Source organism: Myotis myotis, unplaced genomic scaffold (assembly GCF_014108235.1).
Source record: "Myotis myotis isolate mMyoMyo1 unplaced genomic scaffold, mMyoMyo1.p scaffold_m19_p_16, whole genome shotgun sequence".
NCBI classification, from domain to species: domain Eukaryota; kingdom Metazoa; phylum Chordata; class Mammalia; order Chiroptera; family Vespertilionidae; genus Myotis; species Myotis myotis.
Window position 1 is genome coordinate 1,114,177 of NW_023416320.1, and position 24,931 is coordinate 1,139,107.

A 24,931-nucleotide genomic window follows, 5' to 3' on the forward strand; every position below is an offset into this window, starting at 1 on the left:
TGTGGGTAACAGAGGGTTAGACAGACAGCGGGACCTCCTCACCCAGGACTGCCAGGTGGAAGAGCCCCTCACCTACCGTCCCCGTCTCAGGTGATCACTCCACAGGCCAGGTACCGCTGTTGGCGTGCATGCTCGGTGCTTAGCACGTGGCCTGCGGCATCTTCAACCTCACGACTGCACTCTCAGCTTGTCCCTATTCTTACAGCTAGAAAGTGCTCCAGGGGGCCACTGACTGACCCCGAGTGACACAGACGTGGGTGCATGTCCAGGTGTCTGTGTCTTGCAGCCCCGAGCTCTGGACATAAGGGGGGGGCAAGCAGACATGTGGGGCCCCTCTCCGAGCTTGGCACACACCCTTCGATGGTTTGCAAGGGAAATCTGAGCGTTTCCTGTTCTTGTTTGCTTTTCTCATTTAATTTAGGGAATAGGAGGTTTAATTCAGAATCGATGAAATGTGTAATTAGATGTAATAGTCCTTTTTTACTAATGGCAACTGATTTAGTATGATTGAGGCATTTTGTTAACAAAATGGGGCACTTCCTTCCTTAGCCAATCAGCTCTGCACTGAGCAGCTCCCTCTGGGAGGAGAAGGCTCCAGCCACATGCAAGCCTGCTGGTGCCTCTTAGCTCAGCCAGTGTTTCTACAGCACCTTCTGTGTGCCAGGCCATGTGCTGGCCGCTGGGCAGGGGAGGACAGATCGTCTCTCTCCGCCCGCTGGGGAGACCTGTGCCTGCGATGCTGGGCTTTTTGATGAGCTTGATCAGAGACACTGGGAGCACAGGGGGTGGGAGGGGAGCTTAGCCTGGAAGGTGGGGCTGAGACCTGGGCTAGACCAACGGGTGCTGAATGTTCCCATCTCGATGAGCAAGACGTGGGGGTGATGCTGGCGGTGGGAGCGGGGGAGACCCTGGTGGGGTCCGGATCCCAGAGGCTGATGCCCTGGCGCGTGGTCAGGGTGCGGGGAGCCGCTCTGGCCCCTCCCTTGGTGGTGTGAGTGCAGGCTGGTGTGTCTTGCTGGCTCGGTGACGGTGCAGTCATGCCAAGAGCTGCATTGGAATAGCTGGTCTTTGAAATAATGAGGACTGATGTGGGTACCTCGGGGAGAAGGCCAAGGCCTGGGCGTTGAGGAGCCCCGACTTCTCCCCACCCCTCCCACTCAGGTTCAGGTCTCCAGGATCTTTCTGGGCCCTGTTCACCAGGCCCTGCCAGGCTCCTTGAATTCAGCACCTCGGTCAGCGCCGCTCTTCCTCACCCTCACTCCAGCTGCCAGTGGTGCCATTCCCTGCCTAGACCTCCTCTGGCTGCCAGCTGTGCCCCGTCCAGACCTCTGGGCCCCACTGTGTCCCCATCCCGGCCTCCTCCTGGCACTCCTGCTCGCAGCCTGCTGCCTTGCAGCTCCCCCGGCACAGGTGGCCGGCCGTGCAGGCGCGTCGTCAGCGCTGGCCTAGTTCAGGCCGGGCTTGGACACTTCCTGCCGCTCCCCTCCCTCCTCTCCCGGCATCCCCCTGACTCTACTCATGGGATCTTGGCTCCCAGGCCTCTGCCTCCCTGTCTACACCCCTCATGACACTGGCAGTTCCTTTGGAGCCTCGGTCCCCCATCTGTACACCGGGACCCAGCTGCCCACACTCGGGTCGCACCGGGTGAAGGGGAGAAGCTCCAGAGGCGTGGCACAGGGGCCCGGCTCCTCTCGTTGCAGCCCCTGCGGGACGCAAGCCCAGCCCAGAGAAAGGCCGCAGAGCGCTAGGGATTGTCACTGGGAGGCTTTGACGCCTCCCTGGCACGTAAGCCTCTTGGAAGGAGTGTTGGCTTCTGGAAATGGGCTCTAGTTTCTATTTTCTAAAGGCGTCTCCTTTAGTTCTCAACCCGAGTCCTATGAATAGGTCCTGGGGTTTTGTTGACAGAGCCGTTTGAAGGTTGCATGAATGTTACTTTGCACACAGATGATACTCAGGCGGTGCCGACGTATAAATCCCTGGAGAAGCCACGCCTCGGGAACTTGTCTTCCTGCTGGCGGCTCTGGTTTGGATGGGGCCCTGGCACTGAAAACTGGTCCCGTCAGCCCCTCCCCGTGTCCCCCGTCTGGCCTGAGCGACGCCCGGGTCGGCGGTCACAGTCCCGCTCCACCACATCCCACTCCCGGCAGTGACAAGCCCGTCCGGGATGGCCCCCCATTGGCCCCCCGCCTGCCCTGCCCCCTCAGCTCCGCCAACCGGCTTCCCAGCTGCCCCCGAGGTTGCCCGGCAGCACTGGTTGTCCCTTCCTGCACCCCCATAGCACCTTGAGCACCTGTGTCATAGCTCTGACCACCACCTGACAGTCCACCTCTCTGCTCTGTCTCCCCAGGAAGGCAGGTGGGGTGGGGCGCAGCGAGGCCCCTGAGCAAGGCCCTGCCTGGTGGGGTCTGAGGGGTGCATGGAGTTAGCGTCTGGAGGGTGGAGCCGTGGGGAGGGGCCAGCCAGCGTCCATGCAGGGCCATGAGCAGAGGGCTGCCTTAGAGCCTGGCTCTTTGTCTCCTGTGACCGCAGTACAGTACTTTATCTCAGCTCACCCTTTGTGATGGGGGTGGTGTCACAGGTCCCCCTAAGTGTAAAATGAGATAGTGCATGCACAGGTGCCTCCTCTGCACCGTCTGGGGTCTCCTCCCGGGTCCCTGCAGCTAGTTCCACACCTGAGGATTCAGCAGAGGCTGCCTTAGCAGCAAGAGGCCACATAGACTCCCGCATGACACATCACACGGACTCCCGCAGGACACGCCACACAGACTCCCGCATGACACACCACACGGACTCCCGCAGGTCACGCCACACAGACTCCCACAGGTCACGCCACACAGACTCCTGCAGATCATGCCACAAGGACTCCCGTGTAACACACCACAGGGACTCCCGCAGGTCACGCCTCCTAACTATCCATCACCTCCCAAGGGAAGTTCAATTTACTTCCAAGGGGAGGGTCCCTCTAAATCCGACTCCTTGGTTTGTATTTAAATGTCATTGTTAAGACGTCTGGGGCGAGGTCTTCAGCTGTTTAAAGACTGAATCACACGATGCGGCATTTAAGACCAGCGCTTTCTTTAATAGACTCTTTGAACATCTCAGCACCTTTCTTTTGTGCCAGCTCTTGACTATTACTGACACATTTGGCCATAAAATGAAACATGAAAATTGGCAGTCAGTCGTTGTATTAATTCTACTTCACTCTGACTCATCAAAGATGAACGGGATCATTAGCGGCAGGGATGGTCTGGGAGGGGCTGGGAGCGCGGGCGGGCGGGTCGGAACTGCAGGCCAGGTCTGCGCGCTCTTCGGCGCCTCCTTACCTCCTCGGCACCTGGGTCTCTTCCTCTGCACATGGGGTCAGTAGTCACCATGGCAGCCACTATTTTGAGTGTTCGCATGTACTGGGCGCTGTGCCAGCCACTTTGTATCCACCATTGTCTTTAATCTGCACAGAATCTTACAAATGGGCTTGGTCAGCCAACAGAGGATGTGACAGTAGAGCGTGAACCTGTAGGGTAGAAGTGGCTTAAGACAAGGGGGCAGGCGGGCGCAGGGGCTGGCTGTGGGCAGGCAGGCGCAGGGGCTGGCAGTGGGCAGGCGGGCGCAATGGCTGGCAGTGGGCAGGTGGGCGCAGGGGCTGGCTGTGGGCAGGCGGGCGCAGTGGCTGGGAGTGGGCAGGCGGGCGCAGGGGTTGGCAGTGGGCAGGCGGGCGCAGGGGGCCGGTGAGGCGTGGTGTGTGTGAGCCAGTCTGTCTGGCCGAGGATGAGGAGTGACAGGGGGCTCTGATGATGCGTTGCAGATCCCAGGGGCTTTGGGGTTCCCAGGTTGCATAAGTGCCAGTCTCTGAGGTTTTCCACAGCGGGCCCTGTCTGTCCCGTTCTCTTCCAGATGTACCATTTTTGGGGCCCGAGCCTTCCGCGAGGTGGGAGTCTGTGACCGAGGATTCAGTCCTACACTGTGTGTTGAACCAGCTCTGAAGCTGGAGCTACCCTGGGAGTCTGTTATTTCATCTCCTCGGAACGCACCCGTCATGAATTGTGATAATGACCCATTATGTCGTCTCACATTGGCATGTGCTATTCTCCCACGCCAGTGAGGACCTTGACCCCCACCCCCTGACTAATTCTCTGCTGTGTCCCCTTCTCTCAGAATGGCGATTCAGGTGGACAAGTTCAACTTTGAGAGTTTCCCAGAGTCCCCTGGGGAGAAGGGACAATTTGCGACTCCAAAGCAGCTGGAGGAGCAGAGGCAGGAGGCGCGCGGCCTGGAGATCAACAGCAAGCTGGGCATCCGGTGGCGGATCATATCCTTTCACGGCCGTGGCTCTCGATGCCCCTGCTCGGGCTTTCTGACCATGGAGGGGACCCATGAGGGGTTAGCTATTGCATTTTTAAAAAATATACTTTTATTGATTTCAGAGAGGAAGGGAGAGAGAGCGATAGAAACATCAATGATGAGAGAGAATCATTGATCAGCTGCCTCCTGCATGCCCCACACTGGGGATCAAGCCATGTGCCCTGACCAGGAATCGAACCCACGACCTCTAGGTGCATGGGATGACACTCAACCACTGAGCCACACTGGCCGGGCAGCTATTGCATTTTGCCACAAGTAGCTCAGAAATGCCATGGCTGGGAGAGAGGGCTGGAGAGAGAGCATTTTTCTCTGCCTCTCACCACCTGCAAGGCCCCCGAAGGAAGCACCGATTCAGGGTAAGGCAAGGTCTTGGGCTGGAGGTGCTGGCCTTGGATCCCAGAGTTCTTGCCAGGGTGGATACTCGTGTTAGTGACAGGTCCTGCTGGCACACCTTTACCTGGTACACCCCCTGCCCTGAAGTGCTCCCTTCATCTCACCTGGCCCCATGCTTGCCTCTCTAGGTCCTCAGCCCACAAGCCCCACAGCAATGCGCCCTGCAACTCCCCTGGCAGCTCAGTGCACTGCCTGGCACTCCCCGTCCACTGGTCTCTGACACCGGGGCGCTGAGCCGAGCCGTTGGCAGCCCTGCCGTGATGAGAATGCTCCCAGAGTTTCCGGTGCAGACTGGAGACAGTCGGGGGAAGAGGCTCACTGATTACCTAAGCACCTTTCCATCAGCGTAACTTCTATTTATGACGACTTGCTCATTTATTTGGGCTAAAGTGGGGCTGGGTGGAGCCCCTGCACTGGTGGTTCCTGCAGAGCTGGCGCATGGGTGCCGACGGCCGCTGTCCTGGGGGATGTCGAGGAGCGGCCCCCAGCCCAGCACCCCCTCCAGGACGCTCACTAGGAGCACCCATGAAGGGTTTTCCGCTGGGCTCACAGCCATGTGTCTTAGCTGGCACTGAGAGCAGGGCGCTGCTTCCCCTGGGCGAGGCGAGGTGGGCTCAGGAGAGTCCGGCCCCCAACCGGGCAGCACAGGCCCCAGCGGAAGGACTGATGGTACCATCATTTTCTCTAAAGTACCCGACGGGGTCCTGGTGAACTTCAGTCACATAAGCAGATGGGATCTCAAATGCTGCTCAGTGGCTTCAAATGGCCCTTTGATTACAGCACATCCCCCAATATTTCACCGCTGATGGCTGAGCAGACAATGGGAGCGAAGGTGTTTGAACCTTCTGCGTTTTCCCTGCATCTCGCTATGTGTTTCAAAGATTCGGAGCGAGCATTCACAATTCCCAAGACAAGTAGGTTAACTGAGACGTGTGCGTGCAAATGTTTGTGAACAAAAGGCCCTGCACAAACACTGATGAATAATTAAATGTAATTATAGTGATGGATGGCCAGTGAGATAAGATCTATCCAGTAGACTGGGCTCCTTAAAGCAGGAGGGACCTCATCTTGGTGGGTCTTTTCATCCTCAGCACCCCCACAGCGCACAGACTGGGTGTCGGTAAACACCCTGTGTGGGTTCGGGCCCTGCAGGGGAGGCACGTGGGGGCACATGCACACCTGAGCAGGAGTGTAGGGAGGAGGGAGGGCTGGGGGTGCATCAGAGAGGGCGTCCCAGATAAGGTGGAGGTGAGCTCCAGAGATGGTGCGTGGTCACCAGAAAGGCCAGGCTGAAGGGGGCTCCAGGCAGGGGGCACCGGCGGCAGGCACCGGAGTGGGAAGCAGCGCTGGATGCTGGGTGTCCTGGCTCACTCCCCGAGGGTTTGTGACAGGCAGGCGGTGTGACGACCTGTAGTGACTCCTGGTGACTGAGCCGTGCCTTTGCAGCAGGCAGTGGCGAGGCTGGGCCTGTGGTTCCTGTCAGTCAGACACTGCCTGAGCTGGGAACTCGCTCTGGTTCAGCAGCACAGGGCTGTCAGTCGCTACACACGGGCGTGGCTTCGAGGCTTGCAAAGCCTGGGTCGCATGACAGTGATGGCACAGTCCCCCTGCCCCAGGGTCACCTTCCCTGCCTTCCGAAGGGACAGGAGCAGGTCGGGGGGACAAGGACCTGTGACTTAGTTGGAGACTTAATTGCTGTGTCCCAGATCCCCGGCCAGAAAAGGGCTTAAGGCAGCAGTTCTCAACCTGTGGGTTCATCCTTTGGGGGTCGAACGACCCTTTCACAGGGGCTGCCTAAGACCATCGGAAAATGCATATATAATTACATATTGTTTTTGTGATTAATCACTATGCTTTAATTATGTTCAATTTGTAACAATGAAATTGGGGGTCACCACAACATGAGGAACTGTATTAAAGGGTCACGGCATTAGGAAGGTTGAGAACCACTGGCTTAAGGGGAGGCAGGCTCTTCAGCACCACGGAGAGTCCCCAAGGGCTGTCCTGGGAGCTGGAGAAGAGGTGGGCCCAGCGCCTGGGGGCCCTGTGTGTGGGGGGGTCCCCACCTTTCCTGGCGTCCAGGTTTCCTGTGTCTGCAGGTGGGGCTCCAGGGTCAGACTGCCCTGATCCCCCACTTCCTTGCGGTGCCAGCTTCCTTAGTCTCTGCAAGGGCCTGAATTAAAACCTCTTTAAAAAGGAAATGCCAGTCCCTACCTTCCACCCTTCGTGTTCTCAAGTCTAAGGTGAAATAGTATTAAGTGGAGCAGGTGTGTGTTAAACGCGTCCTGCACGCAGGCCTCGCGTGGGGACCCTGCGGAGACGCCCTGCTGGCAGGAATGATGGTAGGGATCGTCGCCATCATCACCGTTCTTGATCTCTGGCCCCAAGTGCCAGGGTCTGTGTATGTGAGGAGGAGGAGCGGCCGCAGGCGCTGGGACTGTCGCCTTGGCTGCAGCGGCGGCAGAGGAAGCAGCAGGACACGACGGCGTGGCTGAGGCCCAGACACAACACTGCTTGGGTGGCTCCTGGGGCCGAAAAGGGGTGTGGAGGCAGGTAATTAGCTTTATTAGCTTAGCTGTAGAATTCCATGGCTCCCGCCCGAAAGCAAATTAATACAGAAGTGTGCTCCGGGCCCGGTTCCCAAAGCCCCAGAGCCATTGGCAGCTTTGCAGCGGCTCCCACGCTGACTCGCTCCTCCAGCGAATCACTGCCAAGCTCCTCAGTGGGGCGCGGCTCGCGGGCGCCACTTCCGTTCTGCAGGCCCCGAGCTCAACCCGCCTCGAAAGCCTGGTGCGATTTCTGTAGTGAGGGGGTAAGATGCCACATCACAGAGCCTTAAACAAGGACGTGGACAGGCGAATGCCCCCCCCCCCCCCCAGCGGTACAGGACAGGGCCGGCTGCTGTGGGGTGCAGGGAGGGATCAGCGCGGCCTCTCCCCGGGGAGGGTCCCTGAGGACAGAGTGGCTGTTTCTCCGGAGTCCCCGCAGGCCGGTGGGAACTGAACACCTTCCCCTGTCAGTCAGCCACTGGCTGTGGGCTGCGTGGAGGCGGAGGGGGCTTTGTGGGCCCCCCTGGCAGTGGTGGAAAGAGCTGCGTGGAGCCCCAGAGCCCCTGGTCCTGCCCTGTCCATGGTGTCACCTGTGCCTGTCCCACCTTAGGCCAGGGCAGGGGCTGTGCAGGTCATCTCTGAGGCCCCAGACGCCCAGACGCCAGTGCCCGACAGGCTTCCCGCTGGGCTGCTCCTTGTAAGGAACAGAGGCTTCGGCTTTTCAAAGACAGCAGAGCCAAGGGCGCTGTGTCCCCACAGATGCTTGTCCCCCTGCGGGACCTCCGCCACCGTGACCCCTCGACTGAGACGGGTGTCCTCGCTGAGAGGTGGCCTGAGAAGGGGAGGGACACAGCCACAGATGGAGCTGGCTGATGACACGTGTCCCCTGCAGGCCTGCAAGCTGCGGTGGCTGGGGCCAGTCTTAGTGCTGCATCCCGGCCACCTCCGAGAGTGTCCCAGGCTCTGAGATGAGTCACAGTGCAGGGCCAAGTAATATCAGCTCGGTACACAGCCCCGTGTGTAATGAGGTAGAGAGCATTTCATCTGGAAAGCTCTTCTTAGGGAGAGAGTTATCTTTGGGAGAAACACGGATAGATTGCTGTGGCGGAGTCGGTCCCTGTGGCATCTGAGGCCACAGAAATGATGGCCGTGTTCCTGAGAGTAGGGGAGACGGGGAGGAGGAGAGAATGAGAGTGGGGTTAGCACTCCCCACGGGGTGATGCTCACCCACGCTGCCTGTGGGTTACACTCACTCCCCATGAGCCTGAGAAGGCGTGCTGCTCTTGAGCCCATTTTACAGGTGAAACTGACCCCCCACCCCCGCTCACCAGTGGTGGTGCCAGGATTCAGTCTCCACACCCCCTGCTCAGCTACCACGTGGCACTAAGAGGAGGGAGAGCAGAGCCCATTAGGGGCTTCATTTCCTCAGGGCCCCCACACCGCCCCGGGTCTCAGCCTCAGTCCTGTCCCAGTCTACCTGCCAGTACTCGCTCCATGAGGAGCTCACACCAGAGAGCCCGTCTGTCACACTCGTGTAATTACACCACAAGGCAGAGCTCACACAGGGAGCCAGCGGGAATGCACACGTGTCAGAAACGCACCTGGTGGTGTTTATTGAGGAAGACACCCCATTTCTGTGTCCCCAGCGAGGACAGCTGGGGGTCACAGGGGCCGCCCTGGGCTTCCTCACCGGCTGTGGGTTCCTTCGCGGGGTCTGCGGTCGGAGGAGGGGCCTGTGTCCCGCACACTCAGGGGTCTCGGGTGGTTGGAGGAGGGCATGTCTGCATATCTGCAGGTGGTTTCCTGTCTGGGAGTCTATCCAGAGACTTCTAGCACTATCCCTCCTGTCCCGGGGCCCAGCAGGAGCCGCGTTTTCCTTGACCGAGGCTCACCCCTCGCTGAAGCGCACGGGCGAGGCCAGCGTGGAGGGCGTCCTGAACCAGCTGGCCCTGGAGCACCTGCAGCTGGCCCCCCTGCAGTGGGGTGAGTACGCCCCGCCTGCGCCTCGCCCTCGCCCCGCTGCGGGGCTGCCCTCAGCTGGGGTCACCATGGGAACCTGGGGGCGTGGGGGGACTCACCACGCCACCAGGCTGGTGTCTGTGTTTCACCTGAGTGTCCTCGCAGCCAGACCTGTGACCAAACCCCAGGTATGAGGTGTGCTCGGTGCCTCTCGGTTCCAGGTGCTGCGGAGTCCCCGCCCTCCTCGCGGCACCTGTCCGATGGGCGTGTCTGCTGTGGTGGGGGTGGGCTCTAAGCGACCGGGGAGGTGGGGGAGCAGGAGTGTCACCTCCTTCCTTCCGTCCCCTCCCGAGGAGCTGGCAGCTTTCCACAGGGTCAGCGGGGAAGAGCGTGTATCTGGTGAACACCTAGACTCCCCTGGAGCTTAGCCACTGGGGGCCGGCCTGGGACCGTGCGCCGGGCACTGGGTCTGGTGCCCTGGACGGCGGCCGTCTGTGCCTCTAATAGGAGCCATAGCTCTTGGCTGAGCAGAGCGTCTCGTAAGAGGCTTTCCCAGCTGATCCTGCGATCTGCTCAGGGACAAACAGGAGCCCGGCATCTCGGGGCACAGAGGGCGCAGCAGCCGTGAGGCTCCGTCCTGGCTCTGCTGCATCGGCAGTTGTGACATCTGGGGCCGGCGCCCAGCCTTCTGAGCCTGTTTCTCCTCTCTAGGCCGGGGATGCTGAGGGCACCAGGTCCTCATGGGGGTGGAAGATGTGCCCCGACCCCACCGTGCCCGACCTCCCAGAGGTGGGGGTGGGCCTGGGTGGCGGGGCCGCTGGAATCATTGTGGAGTGGGGCAAGCAGAGCTGCTGGAGGGGGTCTGGTACTGTGAGTGCCTCCGGAGGCAAGGCAGATGGGACAGGACTGCGGTGGCCAGGCTGTGGGGTGCAGGACGGCCCCACGCCATGGCGGGAGCTCCCTAGACGCTCCTGCCTCCGTCCTGCACCGGAAGACTGCCCCTCCAGGTGGGAGGACCGCAGAGCCAGCATGCTCTCTGATGGTGGTTCTGAGGCCTGTTTCCAGTTGTTTCCATAGATACCAGGTACTGGAGACTAATGGGCTAAGCGATTTTTACTCTGCTTTGAAAGCCCCGCCGCTGGGCCTCCCACCGCCTTCTGCATCTGGTAACACTTCTCAGAGCTTCTCAGATGCATCAGGGATTGGTCTGCGCTCTTTTTCATTGACATCCATCCTGCGAATACAGATCAGGGGTTACCTGAATTTTGGAAAGGATATTTTCAGTACATGTTCCCCAAATAGCCACTGGGCAGCTGGCACCTGGAGCTGGGCCCCGAGCTGTGTGTGTGGGTGGCGCTCCTCGGCATGAGGGAATGCCCGTTAGGAGGCAGTGACCATGGATGCCTTGTGTGGTGGCACCCCACTGCCCTACTTCAGGGAGAGTGGCACACCTACACTTTTGGGGAGCAAGACACGGCAACCAAAATCTCCACGCAGTTTGTGCAATGCATACAAGTCTGTGAGGTCGTCATTGTTATTCTCTTTTCTTACGAATTAGGAAACAGACTCGGGGGTTTATGTTGCTTGAGGTTACATGGAGCTGGTAGATTCTCTGATTGATGGGTTTATCCATTCATTCAGCAAAGAGCTATCTATCGACCATCTATTCTGCACCAGGTGCCATGCTAAGTGCTGGGAACCAAATATAAGTCACACTTGATCCCTGATTTTAGACACTTCCAGTCTGATGTGGGTGGGGGACCCGGGTCGGTCACCGGCCACCCCCCACAGCCTGGCGTGCACGTAGGGAGCTCGTGCGGGTGTCCCAGAAGCGGAGGTGAGAATCGACTTGGAGCCCGCCGCCCGCAGCGCCTTGTGAGGAAGCAGCTGAGCGCGAGGGCAGGCACGTGCTCTAACCCCACATAGGAGCAGGCAGTTTCTCCATTCTGCACCTTCGGTTGTTTCCAGTCTTTCCGTCATAAACATGGTTGCAGCAAGTGTCCCCGTCCACAGCCAGTCCTTACAAAAATGAGTCAAGTGGGAAGATAATTACTTTAAATTTAGCAATCTCTTTAAAAAGATCTTCTGGTTTTTAAAAAATATATATATTTTTATTTCATAGAGAAAGGGAGAGAGAAACATCAATGATGAGAGAAAATCATTGATCGGCTGCCTCCTGCTTGCCCCTTACTGGGGACTGAGCCTGCAACCTGGGCATGTACCCTGACCGGCAATTGAATCGTGACTTCCTGGTTCATGGTTCGATGCTCAACCACTGTGCCACACTGGCTTGGCAAAATCTGTTTTTGTACCATATTTGATTTCCCTCATCTCGAAATATATTTTTACTATTCTCCCATATTTTCTCCTCGCACTCTACTGGCTGAGTTGTTTTAGCATTTGATCTTTTATTCGTCTGGATGTATTAAGGTCTAAGGAGTTAGGCACGGATCCACTTTTTTTTCCTCCCAGAAATAACCGTGTTATTGTGCACAGACTGCAGAAAAGTTGCAAGTGCAGTAGTGAGATTGCTTTCTGAACCGGTTTAGAGGAAGCAGCTAGCCTGATGCACCTTCGTCCCCAATTTCTCCTGTGTCTTTGCCACCATTGAGGACAGTGTCCTACATAACCACACACAGCTGTCAGGCCAGGGACTCGCACCAGTGCCAGCAGTTAACCTCTGGACCCACCTAAGTGGCACTTGTCCCAACTGTGTCTTTTACACCTAAAAACCCTCGGCCTCATGCAGAATCACTTGTCGCATTCAGTTACGTATCGGCCCTCCTGGGCCTGCACACTCCTCTGCCCTTGATTTCCGTCCCTTTAGACAGAACCCACCAGCTACTGCAAGAATGTCTCTCGGTCCGCGTGTGGGTCTGGGCCCTGGCGATGCGATTCAGTACACACGTCTGTGCCAGCGACGCTGCGTCCTCTGCACGTGTCTCAGGTGCCCCGGGCCCTGTGCCCCTTGTCAGGGACGGCCCTTTTGGTCCTTGGGTTAAGGCGGAGGCTGCCAGTCTTCACCCTCCCAAGCTCCCCTTGGCTCTGTGAGCAGTAGGTGCTCTGTGGGAAAGTGCTTTGCAACTGTGTAACCATGCGACTCCTCCACTTCCCTTTGTCCACTGACTTATGTTTGAGCGGGTTCTCAGTCCCTGTTGTACTCAGAGGGCTGAAACGTTGCTATTATTTATTTATGGTGATGCTCAAATAGTCTCAGATTCCACCAGTGGGAGCTCCTTCAAGCTGACTCCCCTGCCCCCGACGCGTCTCCTCGCTCGGTGAGCCCTTCCTCACTTTCTGGTACAAGATGCTCCAGCCTCATCTTGCACCCCCTGCCACCATCCATCTTCCCGGTGTGTCGGTCCCTTTAGTGAAGGCTGGTCCTCAGCAGCCAGGATCCAGACGGGAGGGAGGCCCTTTCTACTGGGGAGCTGTTCCTCCCACGCCATCTCAGAGGCCAGGGCCAGGAAGTAGACACGCACGTATAAATGTGAACACCCCCCAGCACCTCTGTCCTCCTACGGATACTGACAGCCACGGTTGCACACCCACCACTAACTCCAGACGACACCACAGGAGCGTCCCGGTCCTCACTGTGCTCCCGTCCGGCTAAGGCGGCATTTATGGCCTGCAGTGCAGGCACTGATGTGTCAGTCCCCCCAGGTGCCAACCACTGTCCCCACCGGCCCTCCCCTCTCCAGGATCTCAGCCCCTCTCCAAGGTGCTGGCATCCCGCACTCATGGCTCTACTGGGCAGGTGCCCCCACACCCTCCCTGTCCACCCTGTCACCCCCGCAATGGCCTCAGAACTGAATTGCCCAGAAAGCAGAGGGGCCTCCGGGCTGCCACACCTACCCCTGCTGGCCTCTCGCCCTTCCACCGTGCTCCCCATCTCTGCCTGGGCTCTTCCCACACACGTGCCACCCGTGTTCTCTGGGGCCTGGGCCCCGGCCAGGCTCGTCTCTGTCCCTTGCAGCTTGCTGGCTGCCTGGGGCAGCGCTGGCGTCGCTCCCACTCTGGGTGTGCAGGGGCACAGGCTGCAGGCAGGAGTGTCTCTGCCTGGTGCAGCATCGCTCGCTGGGGGTCACCCTTTCGGGTGCAGAACCTGCTGCCATGGCTCAAGGGAAGCACTCACGTCCCTGCCTCCTGAAGCCGCAGCAGGCTGTCACCCACACGCCCCTTCTATTTGTGGAGCCTGAGCTTCATGCAGACATTCCGGGCGCTCATAAGAGCAGCAAGCCGCACTGACGAAGTGTCTCTGTGGGTCATTAGGACAGTGAGCAGCACTGATGGCTGCTTCTAAACATGGAAACGACATGGGCGGGAGCTGGCAGAGGAGCGGGGGAGCTGCGTGTGCTGTGAGCCGGCCTCCAGCAAGCCATGGGGTCGCACAGCCACGTGGGGGCATCCGGGCTCAGGTCAGTGCCACCTCCTGAGCATTGCCAGGGCCAGGCACTGGGGGATGAAGGGACCTGAGGTGCCTCTGCTCCCCCCGGGGAGCAGCTCCAGGCCCCTGGGCTTGGTGTGGGCGTCTCAGATGGCAACGAGGTGGGGATACTCAAGTGCCTGTCAGGTGGACCACTGACCAGGGGAATTCCTGGAGGCAGCCACGTGTGAGGCTGAGAGCAGGGGCGGGATTTCAATGTGCAGAACAGGGCAAGGCTTCCAGATAGAGACGGTGGGATGAGCCGACACGGGAGGGGGGCCCACGTGAGTGTGTGGGGCGGAGTGTGGAGGCGGTACTGGTGCACACAGTGTGCCCAACCTTGACAGACCGGGTCTCCGCCTCGCTCGCTGGCTCTCATTGGGGCAAAACCACTGTTGCTTCTCAAATGTTTATCGCACTCTCCTGAGTTCAGGCTCCTGCGGGTGCAGACAGGAAGGAGCTGACCCCTGGAAGTGGGGTCCAGTGGGGTCCATACATCCCCTACCCACGGAGTTGTCACGTCTATAAACGCCTGACAGCAGCGGCAGAGAAAACCAACTAACTGCAAAGCACCGGCCAACCTCGGGGGAGGTGGGGCTTTCCCTCGGCGCTCACGGCAGGTGCGAGGTTGGGCCACGAGAATGACCTGGAGGCTGCCAGGTCCTTATTTGGGTCAGGAGTGGAGTGGAAGCTGTGGTTTGAGGACCTGGTTGGACCTCCACGTGGGCCTGAGTGTTGGTGATGCGATCATTCTGGGAAGTTGTCGGACCTGAGGCCCAGGAAGTGGAGGGACCTGGCAAGATGCTGGAGCTGGGAGTCAGCCCCCGCCCGCCACGTTGGGCCCTGTGGCCACAGCTTGGGGATCCGAGCAGGAGTCCGATCCCCGCTACGGGAGCACACTGAGCTGCTTGCCCCTTGGTGGCTCCATGCCCCACACTCAGAATCCTCCGCCTGTTTCTTTCACTGATTGGTTTGCCTTTGGAGCTGGCCTGGCTCCAAAGGTCGCCAGGTGGGCCTGACAGTCTCACGGCGTGTTTGTGGAGGAGGCAGAGCCCCGCCTCTCGGAGACCTGGACAGATAACCTGTGTATATAAAAGGCTAAGTGATCAACCGTTGGTCCAACTGAACAGCCGACCGTTACATAGGACGGGCACTGGCAATTTAAAAATAAACGTTGACTCCCACATGAGCTGTGCATATAAAGCTCTCGCTGGTGCCAATCGCACATGTGTTTTTATTTTATAATACTATTTTCATGTATACTACTAGTGGTCCAGTGTGTGAATTCATACACGTTGAAAGGAAATTAATTAGAAGAAATATTTTAATATCGCTATTCGCCCTTTTTCTATAATAGAAGTGTCAACCAAATTCACGATCAACAATGACAGATCGAAACACATGCGTGTGATTGGCACCAGCGAGAGCTTTATATGTACCACACATGGGTGCGTCAACTTAGCCTTTTATAGATATAGAATAAATTTGCTTAATTAGACCTGCTTTCTGATTTAGCTAAACTTTTTCCAGCCCAGTGAAGCACCCCAACTTCTCTTTCAGGTTGTCAGCAACACAGCAGTAAATATCAGCACAAAGCACATTATTATTGTAGATCACGCAGGGAGAACCAAGGGTAAAATATTTAACTGCAGTAGTGTTTGACTATATTCTGAGCAGTGACAAAACCTGAAGTCATTGTCAAGGTCCACCATGTCTTACTTCTTCTCAGTCAGGTCAAGTTTCTAAGCTTTCTAAATCTCCCTTTTTCTGGCTAATGAAAAGAAAATAGGATTCCACCGAGTCTTCTATCTACCTGCTCCAGGACTTCTGTGAGGATCAAATGAGATGAGGCACAGGAAAACGCATCACAGACGTTTGGTTGAAGTGTGAAATGTTTCCACCTGGCTGTAAAGAAAGTCATGTTCCTGGGCTGAAGAAACTGCAAGGAGGCTAGTCGCTAGGGAGAGGAAGCCGGTGTTGCTAAGTGACGTCATTACCCGGATGGACACTTAGCATATTAGCCTTTCATATATATAGTTTTTTTAAAAAATATATTTTATTGATTTTTTTACAGAGAGAAAGGGAGAGAGATAGAGAGTTAGAAACATCGATGAGAGAGAAACATCGATCAGCTGCCTCCTGCACATCTCCCACTGGGGATATGCCCGCAACCCAGGCACATGCCCTTGACCGGAACCAAACCCGGGACCCTTCAGTCCGCAGGCCGACGCTCTATCCACTGAGCCAAACTGGTTTCGGCCATATATATAGTTTTTGACGTCATTTTTTGCAGTAACGTAATTTTTAAGAAATATATATATATGTATTTTTATTGATTTCAGAGAGGAAGGGAGAGGGTGAGAGAGAGACAGAAACATCAATGATGAGAGAGAATCATTGATTGGCTGCCTCCTGCACGCCCCACACCAGGGACTGAGCCCGCAACCTGGGCATGTGCCCTTGACTGGAATCGAACCTGGGACCCTTCAGGCCAGAGGCTGATGCTCTATCCACTGAGCCAAACTGGCAGGGCTGGAGTAACGTAATTACTGCACAAATCTTGCTTCTAATTAATTTCCTTTCAATGTGCACGAATTCGTGCACTGAGCCACTATTGGTGTAATTCATGTGCTTGCCTTGGAACACTGTGCAGTGTGTGCATGGATGATTAATGGCCTAATGGGAGGAATCAGTGCTCATCTGGGGGCTGGGCTGCCACAAGGGTGGGCAGAGGCCAGTGGGCCCGCCCCCTCCCGCCCCCCCTCAGGGCCACCCTGTCAATTCTGACTCAGAGACAGTGTGGTGGCTTCAGTCCTTGATGTTCCAGAGTTGGCGGTGCGGGGTGGGGGGGCGCAGGGAGCGGAGAACATGCTCAGGGCTGGAGCAGCTCAGCCTGCAGATCGGAGCTCAGTGATCCCAGAGAGCCTTGCGAGGGCTGGGCAGCTGGTAGGAGGGGTGACTTTCTACTCCAACGCGCAGGACCACGCACGAGCTGATGCGTGAATTGCCCCGCTTGCATTTTTTTATTCAGATGACCCTGTAGCAGGACCATTCGCCCTGAGAATAAGACAGAACAAAATGAAATGACCAACAAGCCCCGAATAGTGCTCACGTTGGCATATTTATTAGGTAATTATATGCACTGTGATATGCATGTGTGCATACACAGTAATTATCTATGATTACAATAATTATATGTGATGCATGTAATATAAGCGTATGAAACATTTACAAAGAGAAGTAAAACCAAAAGGGAGCCCTTTGCTTTATCTTTAAAGTCACTCCCCATCGCCTTCCCCTCTGCCCCGGGGCACCTGTCCCTGAGGGACTCCTGCCCCAGGCTCTGCCCCGGGCCCCAGAGCGAGCCCATCAAGCCGAGTCCTGCCCCTGCTCCTGACCCGGGCGGACCCTGATCCCGGTGCCGGGCCGCCGCAGACCCCAAAGGAGGCGGTTGCAGCCTCATGGGCAACCCGCCTCCTGAAGCCCAGAGCTGAACCGCCCCTCGGGCGCCGGGCTGGGACCGCTTACCTGCTCCCTTGCTCGCCTGTCGTCCGAGAGCTCTGCTCTGCATGTGGGGCCTCGGGCGACCTGGGTCTGTGCCGGTCCCCGTCTCTCTGTGAGGCAGACAGATGGCATCACTAAGAGGCCCCTGGATGCCCTGGCTCAGGGGCACCTGCTCTTCCCGGAGTGAGCGAGGTTGGGAGGCGCCTCCCAGTGACTGCGCTGTGATCTCGCCACCTCCCGCTCTTGATCCCATGAGGACCTGCTGCACACCGGTTCTTGCCACTGGGATGGTATCGACGGGGGCCCAGCATGGGGAACCCTGGCCGGCCAGGCTGAGACAGGCGGGCTGGGGGTCAGGGGCCTTCCCCAGATTGTAGTGGTGCGCCCCCGAGCTGATGGGGCAGGAGCGTGTACCGCCAGGCCTCGGCGTCCCTTCAGAATGATCCCCGAGAAACCCAGACTCAGAGCCATCTGGGCGGGGGGCGGGGGGGGGGAGCACGTTTCTGGGCTGGGAAGAGGGCGCTCAGATGTGGGCGTGGCCAGGACCTGAGGAAGGCAGTTTGTCCACCTCCCAGGAACCCTCGGTGCTCAGCTCCCTCTCCAGAGTCCCCTGTGTTTCTGAAGGTTGTCCCCCCTGCTGTCCAGCTGAGGAGGGTGCACTCTGCTCTGTAACCAAGAATGATCCTAGCGTCATAATGCCTGGAAGGGCAGGTTTGCTGTCCGGCGTGAACGCAAGCCTGGTCTCCGCGCTCTGCTCTGGTGGGCAGGACTGAGAGCGAGGGTCATTATGGGCTCTCAGTGGCTCGTTCGTTTGTGTTGGGACCCGGCCGCCTTGCAGCAGAAGGGCCCCAGGGCCCCCCGTCAGGCAGCAGCACCACGGCTCCGGGCCCTCAGGCATTGCTGGGAGCCACGTGGGTTGTCACGTCAGTCACTAAGAATCCGCGTGCCCGGTGCCCGGTGCCATGACTACCACGTCTCCTCAGTGATAATCAGCGTTCGTGCGATCGGTCACTCAGCAAATATTTATCTGGTGCTGTTTGCCAAGTCCTGGACGGCAGCGTGGCCTGCCCCTGGCCCCAGTCCTCCAGGAAGGGCGGCCGGGCCCATCTCCAGCCTTCCAGGCGCCTTGGTGTGTGTGTCTCTCTCTGGGCTCAGGCGGCCCAGACCAGCCAAAAGTTGTATTTACCTTGTTTTTGATGAGAATGGCAACCCAGCTGAGTCGCGGGCCTGCGGCTGCAACGCCTAGACCGGCAGCGCAGACGGAGCAGCCTGGGCGCAGCCGGCCTGGGGGCTGGTCCTGGCGTGCTCCATCCTCGCCAAGTGCCCTGTGAGCGGGAACAGTGTGGGGAGGGCTACAGGAGACCTGTCCATGCCCGCCCTCTGAGGTTGGAGCAGGGAGGGTGACTTTTCTCCAGGAGCGCTTTCCTGGTGAAAATCCCGTTTATCCAGACAGTGAATACAGCTTGTCCAAGCCGCTGGCGAGATGAGGCCGGTCCCCCCCGGGCACTCGGGTGGGCTCCATTGTTCAACATCAGACATCGAGGCCTCTACTTCCTGCCACTCCGCTGCGGGCTTTCTAGGGAAACTTGCTTTTTAAAGTCTCCAGTTCCCCCTCTCACATCTCAGCAAACCCGCCAGGCTTGGAGTCTCTTCATTTCACTCCGACAGCGCTTATCAATCTTCCCCTTAATTAAGGAAAGCAGACTTGGCACCAGCGTCTCTTATCAGCTGCCAGCTGGGCGCCATCGGCTCACAGCGGCACCGTGGCCTTTCCCGCGCTGTCCACTGAGCTCCCCAGGGTTATTAGTCAGGGTGTTCCGTGGATGTAAGATAGATAAATGAATGGATGGGAGGGCGAGGGCGGGAGGGGGAGAGGGATGGGAAGGGAGGGAGGGAGCGAGCAATACCGCTGGCTGCAGGGGAGCAATGGCGATAAGATCACAGCCATGGCGCGGAGGAGCTGGAGGGACCGTCAGGATGCTTCAGCTCAGTAGCTTTCAAAATTCATTACTCAAATGCAATCCTCTATTTAAAGCAACTGGAAAGCAGCTCTGCTTCACCTGTAGGTTGTGGAGGCCAGAGGAGCTGGTAGGGAGGTGAAGGCCAGTGCTCTAGGCTGAGGCTCAAAGGGAGAGAGCAGGCCTGGGCTGGGCTGGGAGGCACCAGGAGAGAGGTCTGAGCTGGGATGGGGAGGCACCGGCACCGGCACTCCCTGCCCACCAGGTCAGAGGAGAATTCTGAGGAAACAAGGCAGATGGCCCCTGCTGTTGGCAGAATCTTGAAAGCCGAGGAGAAGTCAGTTAAGCGAAGGGAGCTTTAAGCTTCCAGAGGCCTCTGCTCCGGCGTCACAGGCTGAAAGCAGGTGTTTTGTCAGGTGGAGTTCTTGCCTGGAGGTTCTGGGGAAAGTCTGCTCTCGGCTCATTCTTGTGGGAGGGACTGAGGTCCCATTTCCAGGCGCCTCCTCTAGGAGGGCGGGCGGGTGGTGTGCGCTGCTCACGTCTCCCCGAGGCTGGCGCCTGCAGGTAAATACCCAGGTCTGTGAGCGTGTGGGGGAGGGAGACCCCGGAAACACTCAGCATTGGAGCTCAGTCCACCTCAGTGTCTTGGAGCTGCAGGGGCTCTCAGAAGCTCTTGGCTTTCGAGGCCCCGACGAGCTGGTCCCCAGCCCTGTCCCCAGAACACCTGGCTGAACACAAACAAACCAGGACACCCCATTTCCTGGGGGCGGAAATGACCTTTTCCTGAGAAGCTGCTGTGGAAATCAAATTGCCATTTTTATTGGGAATGTTAATTGATCCCACAGGGATGGGGGCAGAGGTTCAGATCTGGGAGGGTCTGAGGCCCAGCTGCTGCCCAGGCCTACAGCTCCGCCGGGCGGCCCACGTGCACCCAGCCAGCACCCCAGGGCCCCTCTGCAGCACCATCCTGAGTGACAGCACATCCATCCCGCCCTGTCCCCTTATGCCTGCACCTCTAGCATTTCTCATGCTGGGTCAGTCCCCACCCTGCACAGTCCCGCCGCCGTGGGCAGCACCTTACCCCGTCCCAGCTGCCCTCTGGCCGCCTGTGTCCATTCAGTCACTGTGTTGCTGGCACAACAGGAGCAGACTCCCGTATTCAGATCCAGGACCGCCTTCCCACAGTGCGAGGGGCGCTCCTCCCCGTGTGGGGGCACTGGAGCGGGCAGGGATGTGAGCTGTCGGGGCGTCGTCTCCCGTCCTCAGAAGGGCCCTGGCATGACATGTCCTTGGCGATGGCTCTCAGCCATGGAGATGGCCTTGCTTAGAGCCTCCGTGGGGACAAGGATCGGGCTCAGAGTCAGGCGGGGAGAAACGAAGCACCTGGCCCGCAGGAGCCTGCGCACATGCGCACAGCGGCGCCAGCCCTGGGAGCCGCGCGGCCCTGAGCGCAGCAGCAGGTAAACAGAACGCGGTTTGTGCACGAACCTGGGCATGGATCTCACTCTGCACAAGCAGGAGTGAAGTGCTGAGACGCCGGAGGGCGGGCGGGCGCACGCTTACGTGTCCTGCTAAGTGAAAGGAGCCAGGCCCAGAGTTACGTTCTGTGGCTGTGAAACCCCAGCGGAGGGAATCTGAGACCGGAAGTAGGCTGGTAGTTGTGGGTGGGGGAGGTGACTGCCTTTGGGGACGGGTTTCTTTGTTGTTGTTCCTTCCCCTCCCGCACCGCCACTATCCCCTCCATGTCTCCTCCACTCCCCCCTCACCCCACTGCTGTCCGTGGGACAGGGTTCTGGGAGGATGGAGAGCTTCTGGAATTAAATAGTGGCAATGGCTGCACACTGTGAAGTCACTGAAAACCGTTGAGTTGCGCACCTTAAGTGTGTGGCATGTGAAGTATGTCTCAGAAACACATTAACAAATAATCATGAAATATAAAGTCAGGCGAGGCCCACCCCTGCCTCTGCCGCCCTCAGGCTCTGGCCATAGCTGAGCTTAAACTCCCTTCGCCGTGCCATCCTCTCGTGTGAAAGGAGACTGCGCCCACCTGCCTGGACACCTGCCCCTATACCCGCCCCTATACCCCTGCTGGTGGTGGGGATTCCCACACAGTGGCCCGGCCAGAGGAGGGGGCCCCCTCCGCGGGTGTGACCAGCCTGTGCGCTTGCAACCAGAGTTCCCTGGCCTCAGGCAGAGAGGGACTGAGGCAGAACCTGATGGGTGCATGCCACCCAGCTTTGTGCAGCCACCTTGGTCTCTGTACATTAGTCCCCCTGGCACTGTCACCTGCAGCACCTGTCGCCTGGTGTGAGGTGTCGGCCCTGTGCTGTGCACCAAGTCTCCTCGCAGATGTTCATGGATGTTGAGATGTTTGTGGGGCACCCGGCGGGCACAGTGACTGCTGTTTTAGAAGGGACTCAGGATGCCAGTTCCTGTCTCTCCCCACCCCTGTTACGAGACACACCTGTGGCCAAGGGCGGGGCGGCGGGCGTGGGCTGTGGGCACAGAGGGCCTCCTGAACGTGTGGGCGGCCCCCTGGCGCTGCTGTGGTCTCAGCAACGCTGGCTCCTTTCCACGTTGGCTGAGCTTTCTGATTCCATGTCACCTGCTCAGAGAGTCCAGCCGCCCATGGAGACCCGTGGCTTGGAGGCCCCCAGGGCCTCCTGGGAAGCCCAGTCCTTCAGAGAGGGGGGCTCATCTAGCAGCAGGACATGGCCTCTGCACGGCCTTCCTTGGGGGGCCCTCCTCCTGCCTTCCAAGGACGGGGGGGGGCTGCCTTTCAGCTGTGTCCCGAGGAGACTGAGTGGGTCACCCCCAGACGGCAGAGCCCCAGCATCTGACCCTCAGGACCCCCCCAGTGCAGAGCTGGCTCTGAGCACCCCGATGCCCAGGGCTCTGCTCGTGGGCTGCGTGACAGGGAGCGTCCAGGGCAGGCCCCTCCCCAAGCCCATCTCCCACTTGTGCCGAGGGCGTCGGGTTGAGGCCTGGCCGCCTGCCGCCTCCCATGTTGGGTTGGCTCAGTCACTGGTCACCACGGGCTAATGACCCTGCACCATCCGCACATGGGGGTCTGCTCCCTCCCGTGCCATTTGGAGGATCGATCTCGGGGTGGTAATTGGCTCGAGCTTGGCTGGTCTCCGTTCTAAAGGTCTGCCTCCTACCTGGTGTCGCGCTGGGCCCAGCGGCGTGATGAGCCCGCTCCCTCCCAGCACTTTAATTGTGAGCTGCGGGTTCAGGGTAGCGCGGATTATTTTGAGATAATTGAAAAGGATGCTTTCAGATGCTAACTGATGGCTGTAAGTGCTCATCCAAGTGTCCACTTACTGATGACTTCACCTCCTCGCCCCACCCGCCTGCGGCTGTGATTGCAGACCCTCCCAGCCGCCTTGCCTGGAAATGAGGCTGATGAAGCCGCGGGTGGCCCAGGGGAAGCTGTTGGGATCATGGACAGGGGCAGCTCGAGCTGGGGGGCCCGGCGTCCCATGGCCGCTCCTCCATCTTCCAGGCGGAGTTGGAGATCTCTGTGTCTTGTGGAGGGGCCTTCAGAGGGGCCCAGGGAAGGGAAGGAGGCCCAGCCCAGCCCACACCCAGCGTCCAGAGGCCCTGGGCTGGGAGGTGCTCTCAGGGCCTCGCAGTGGAGCAAGAGGTGCCATCGAGGGCTTGGCACGAGCCACGGAGCCTGCAGTCCCGGAGGCGGAGTCACATGTTCTCACTGTTCCTGCCGCCTCCTGGCAGACCTGCTGGGAGACAGGCCAGTCCTGGGGTTGGAGCCCCTCAGGCAGGACAGGCCCTGCCCTCCACCTGCTGCCTCTCCGCACCCCGGCCCTGCAGGAGCCCCCAGCACTCTGCACGGGGGCAGAGACCAGGGCTCCCGAGCGCTGGCTCCGGTCTGTGCGCCCGCCCTGCTCCCGCTGGAGGGCAGAGCAGCCCTGCTGGTGTCACTGGTCCTCAGGTCACCACCGGTGGCACCGAGGCGGCGAGGCGGGCTCTGAGTTTGATTAGCGGAGCGGGGCTCTTGGGCGCCAGCCAGCAGAGCCCTTGGGTTCCTGGCCCAGACAGGACTGAACTTCTCTGGGGAAAATAGGCTGTGCGGGGGCCTAATCACAGGCATGGCAGCGCTAGTTAGTAAGAGGTTCAGGCCCCGGTGTCCTTGCCTGTGTCCCGATGCAGCGACCGCGCAGCGCGCTGTCCACAGATGCCCTGTAAACACCTGCTGTCCCCGCTGGGCAGCAACACGCCCCGTGTTCCCGGGGGGCCAGGCCTCAAGCAGCCATTACCGAGAGGGCTGGTCCACCCAAGGCCCTGCCTGCTGCGGGGAGGCGGCCGGGGAGAGGGTGGAGCGGCCAGCTGAGCCCCTGACCACATTGCTGATGTCAGGTGCTCCCCTGGAGGCTGTTGGTGACACGGGTGTGCTGGGCGTGAGCTCACCAGCGAGGCCTCCGCTGTGTGCTCTCAGCTTTGTCCCCCTCCCCCGCCCACCTGCCTCCCTGGGGGGCCGGGTCAAAGGTGTGGGTACCTTCCATCCCAGCCCAGGAGACGCATGAGCAGACACAGGGCAGAGGCCGCAGGGATGGCCAGCAGAGGGAGGTCTGGGTGCCCGGGCTGCAGGGCCATCATCCCCACCCCCGCTGGTCCCCGCCGGCTGGGTGAGCGGGGCTTCACCCTGACTCCCTCCCGCCCCCGTCTCTGACCACCTACCGCACACGGGCACCAGAGCCCTGGCCGGCAGGCCTGTTTCCAGGTTACTGGCGATGACGATTACAAAGTGCAGGCCCTCTCAGAGCTGACCGAGGCGTGCGGCCCTCCTGTGTCAGTGTGGCTCAGCTGGGCTGACGTGACGTAGCCTGGGGGGCATGAGGCCGAGTCTAAGCAGGCGCGGGAAGGCGGGCCTGGGAAGGCCAAGTGATGGTGTGCTGGTGTGGACTGGGCAGCGCGCACACCCCAGCCCCGTCCTCGGGCTCCCAGGCACTGTTGGTAACCCCCCATGGTTTGTGTGTGTCGTCGTGCCCAGGAGGTGTCTCATCTCAGAGAGGACTGGGCCGTGTGCGGGCCCTTGGAGAGAAAGCAGGGGCTCTTCGCTCTGACTCGCTTCCAGGGTGCTCTGGTCTGACCTGCAGCGCCTGGGCGGGGCTGGGACCAGCACACAGGGGGCCGGGAAGGCAGGGGGCACTTTGTGGGTTGATCTGCTCAGACACATGATGACTGACCTCGTGTGGGGCCAGGGGAGCGTGGGCTGTGGGCCTGGAGCTCTTTCCTCTCGGTCTGTGTGTGAAACTGCCTGGTCTCCTCCCTACTCCTCCCCCAACCTCTCTGGGAAGAAAGTTCTTTCCTGGGTGAAGGCGGTGAGGATGGAGCCCAGGCGGGGCCCCGCCCAGGACAAAGCCCACAGCCACCGCCCCTGCACATGGGCGGCTGCCCGGGACCTGTGGGAGGGGGGCTGGCATCGAGTTTCCACAAGTCCCGGGACTCCGGTGCACGGAGGCGGCAGCACCAGTGGCTGCTGTCCTCACGATGGGCTGGGTTTGGGTTGCTCAGCCTCCGGCCTGGGAGAGGCCCTCGCCCTCTCTGAGCCTGGGTCTGGGCGGGAGGGAGGGTGGGAGGGAGGGTTTGTGTAAAGCAGGTGCCCGAGGGCCAGGCGGCCCGGAGCTTTACCTGGCGGGGGACCACATCGCCTGGGGATGGTCTGGGCCCAGGACTGTGGACTGCCCGCAGCCACGAGCCCGCTGGTGTTGGCAGTGGGAAGGTCCGAGCGGGGACTCCCTGCTCCCCCAGCAGTCGTCTTT

The 24,931-nt window shown here is 59.4% G+C and overlaps 1 protein-coding gene across 2 annotated transcripts in view; it reads left to right on the top strand.

Moving 5' to 3' along the window:
- The window catches only part of TRAPPC9 (trafficking protein particle complex 9), a 166,181-nt gene that overhangs the window by 121,781 nt on the left and 19,469 nt on the right, over nt 1–24,931 (top strand). For both annotated transcript variants that reach the window (XM_036337598.1, XM_036337599.1), the window contains 2 exons: nt 4,153–4,306; nt 9,194–9,284. In XM_036337598.1, coding sequence (XP_036193491.1) covers nt 4,153–4,306; nt 9,194–9,284 — 245 coding nt within the window. The remainder of the gene's footprint in view (nt 1–4,152; nt 4,307–9,193; nt 9,285–24,931) is intronic.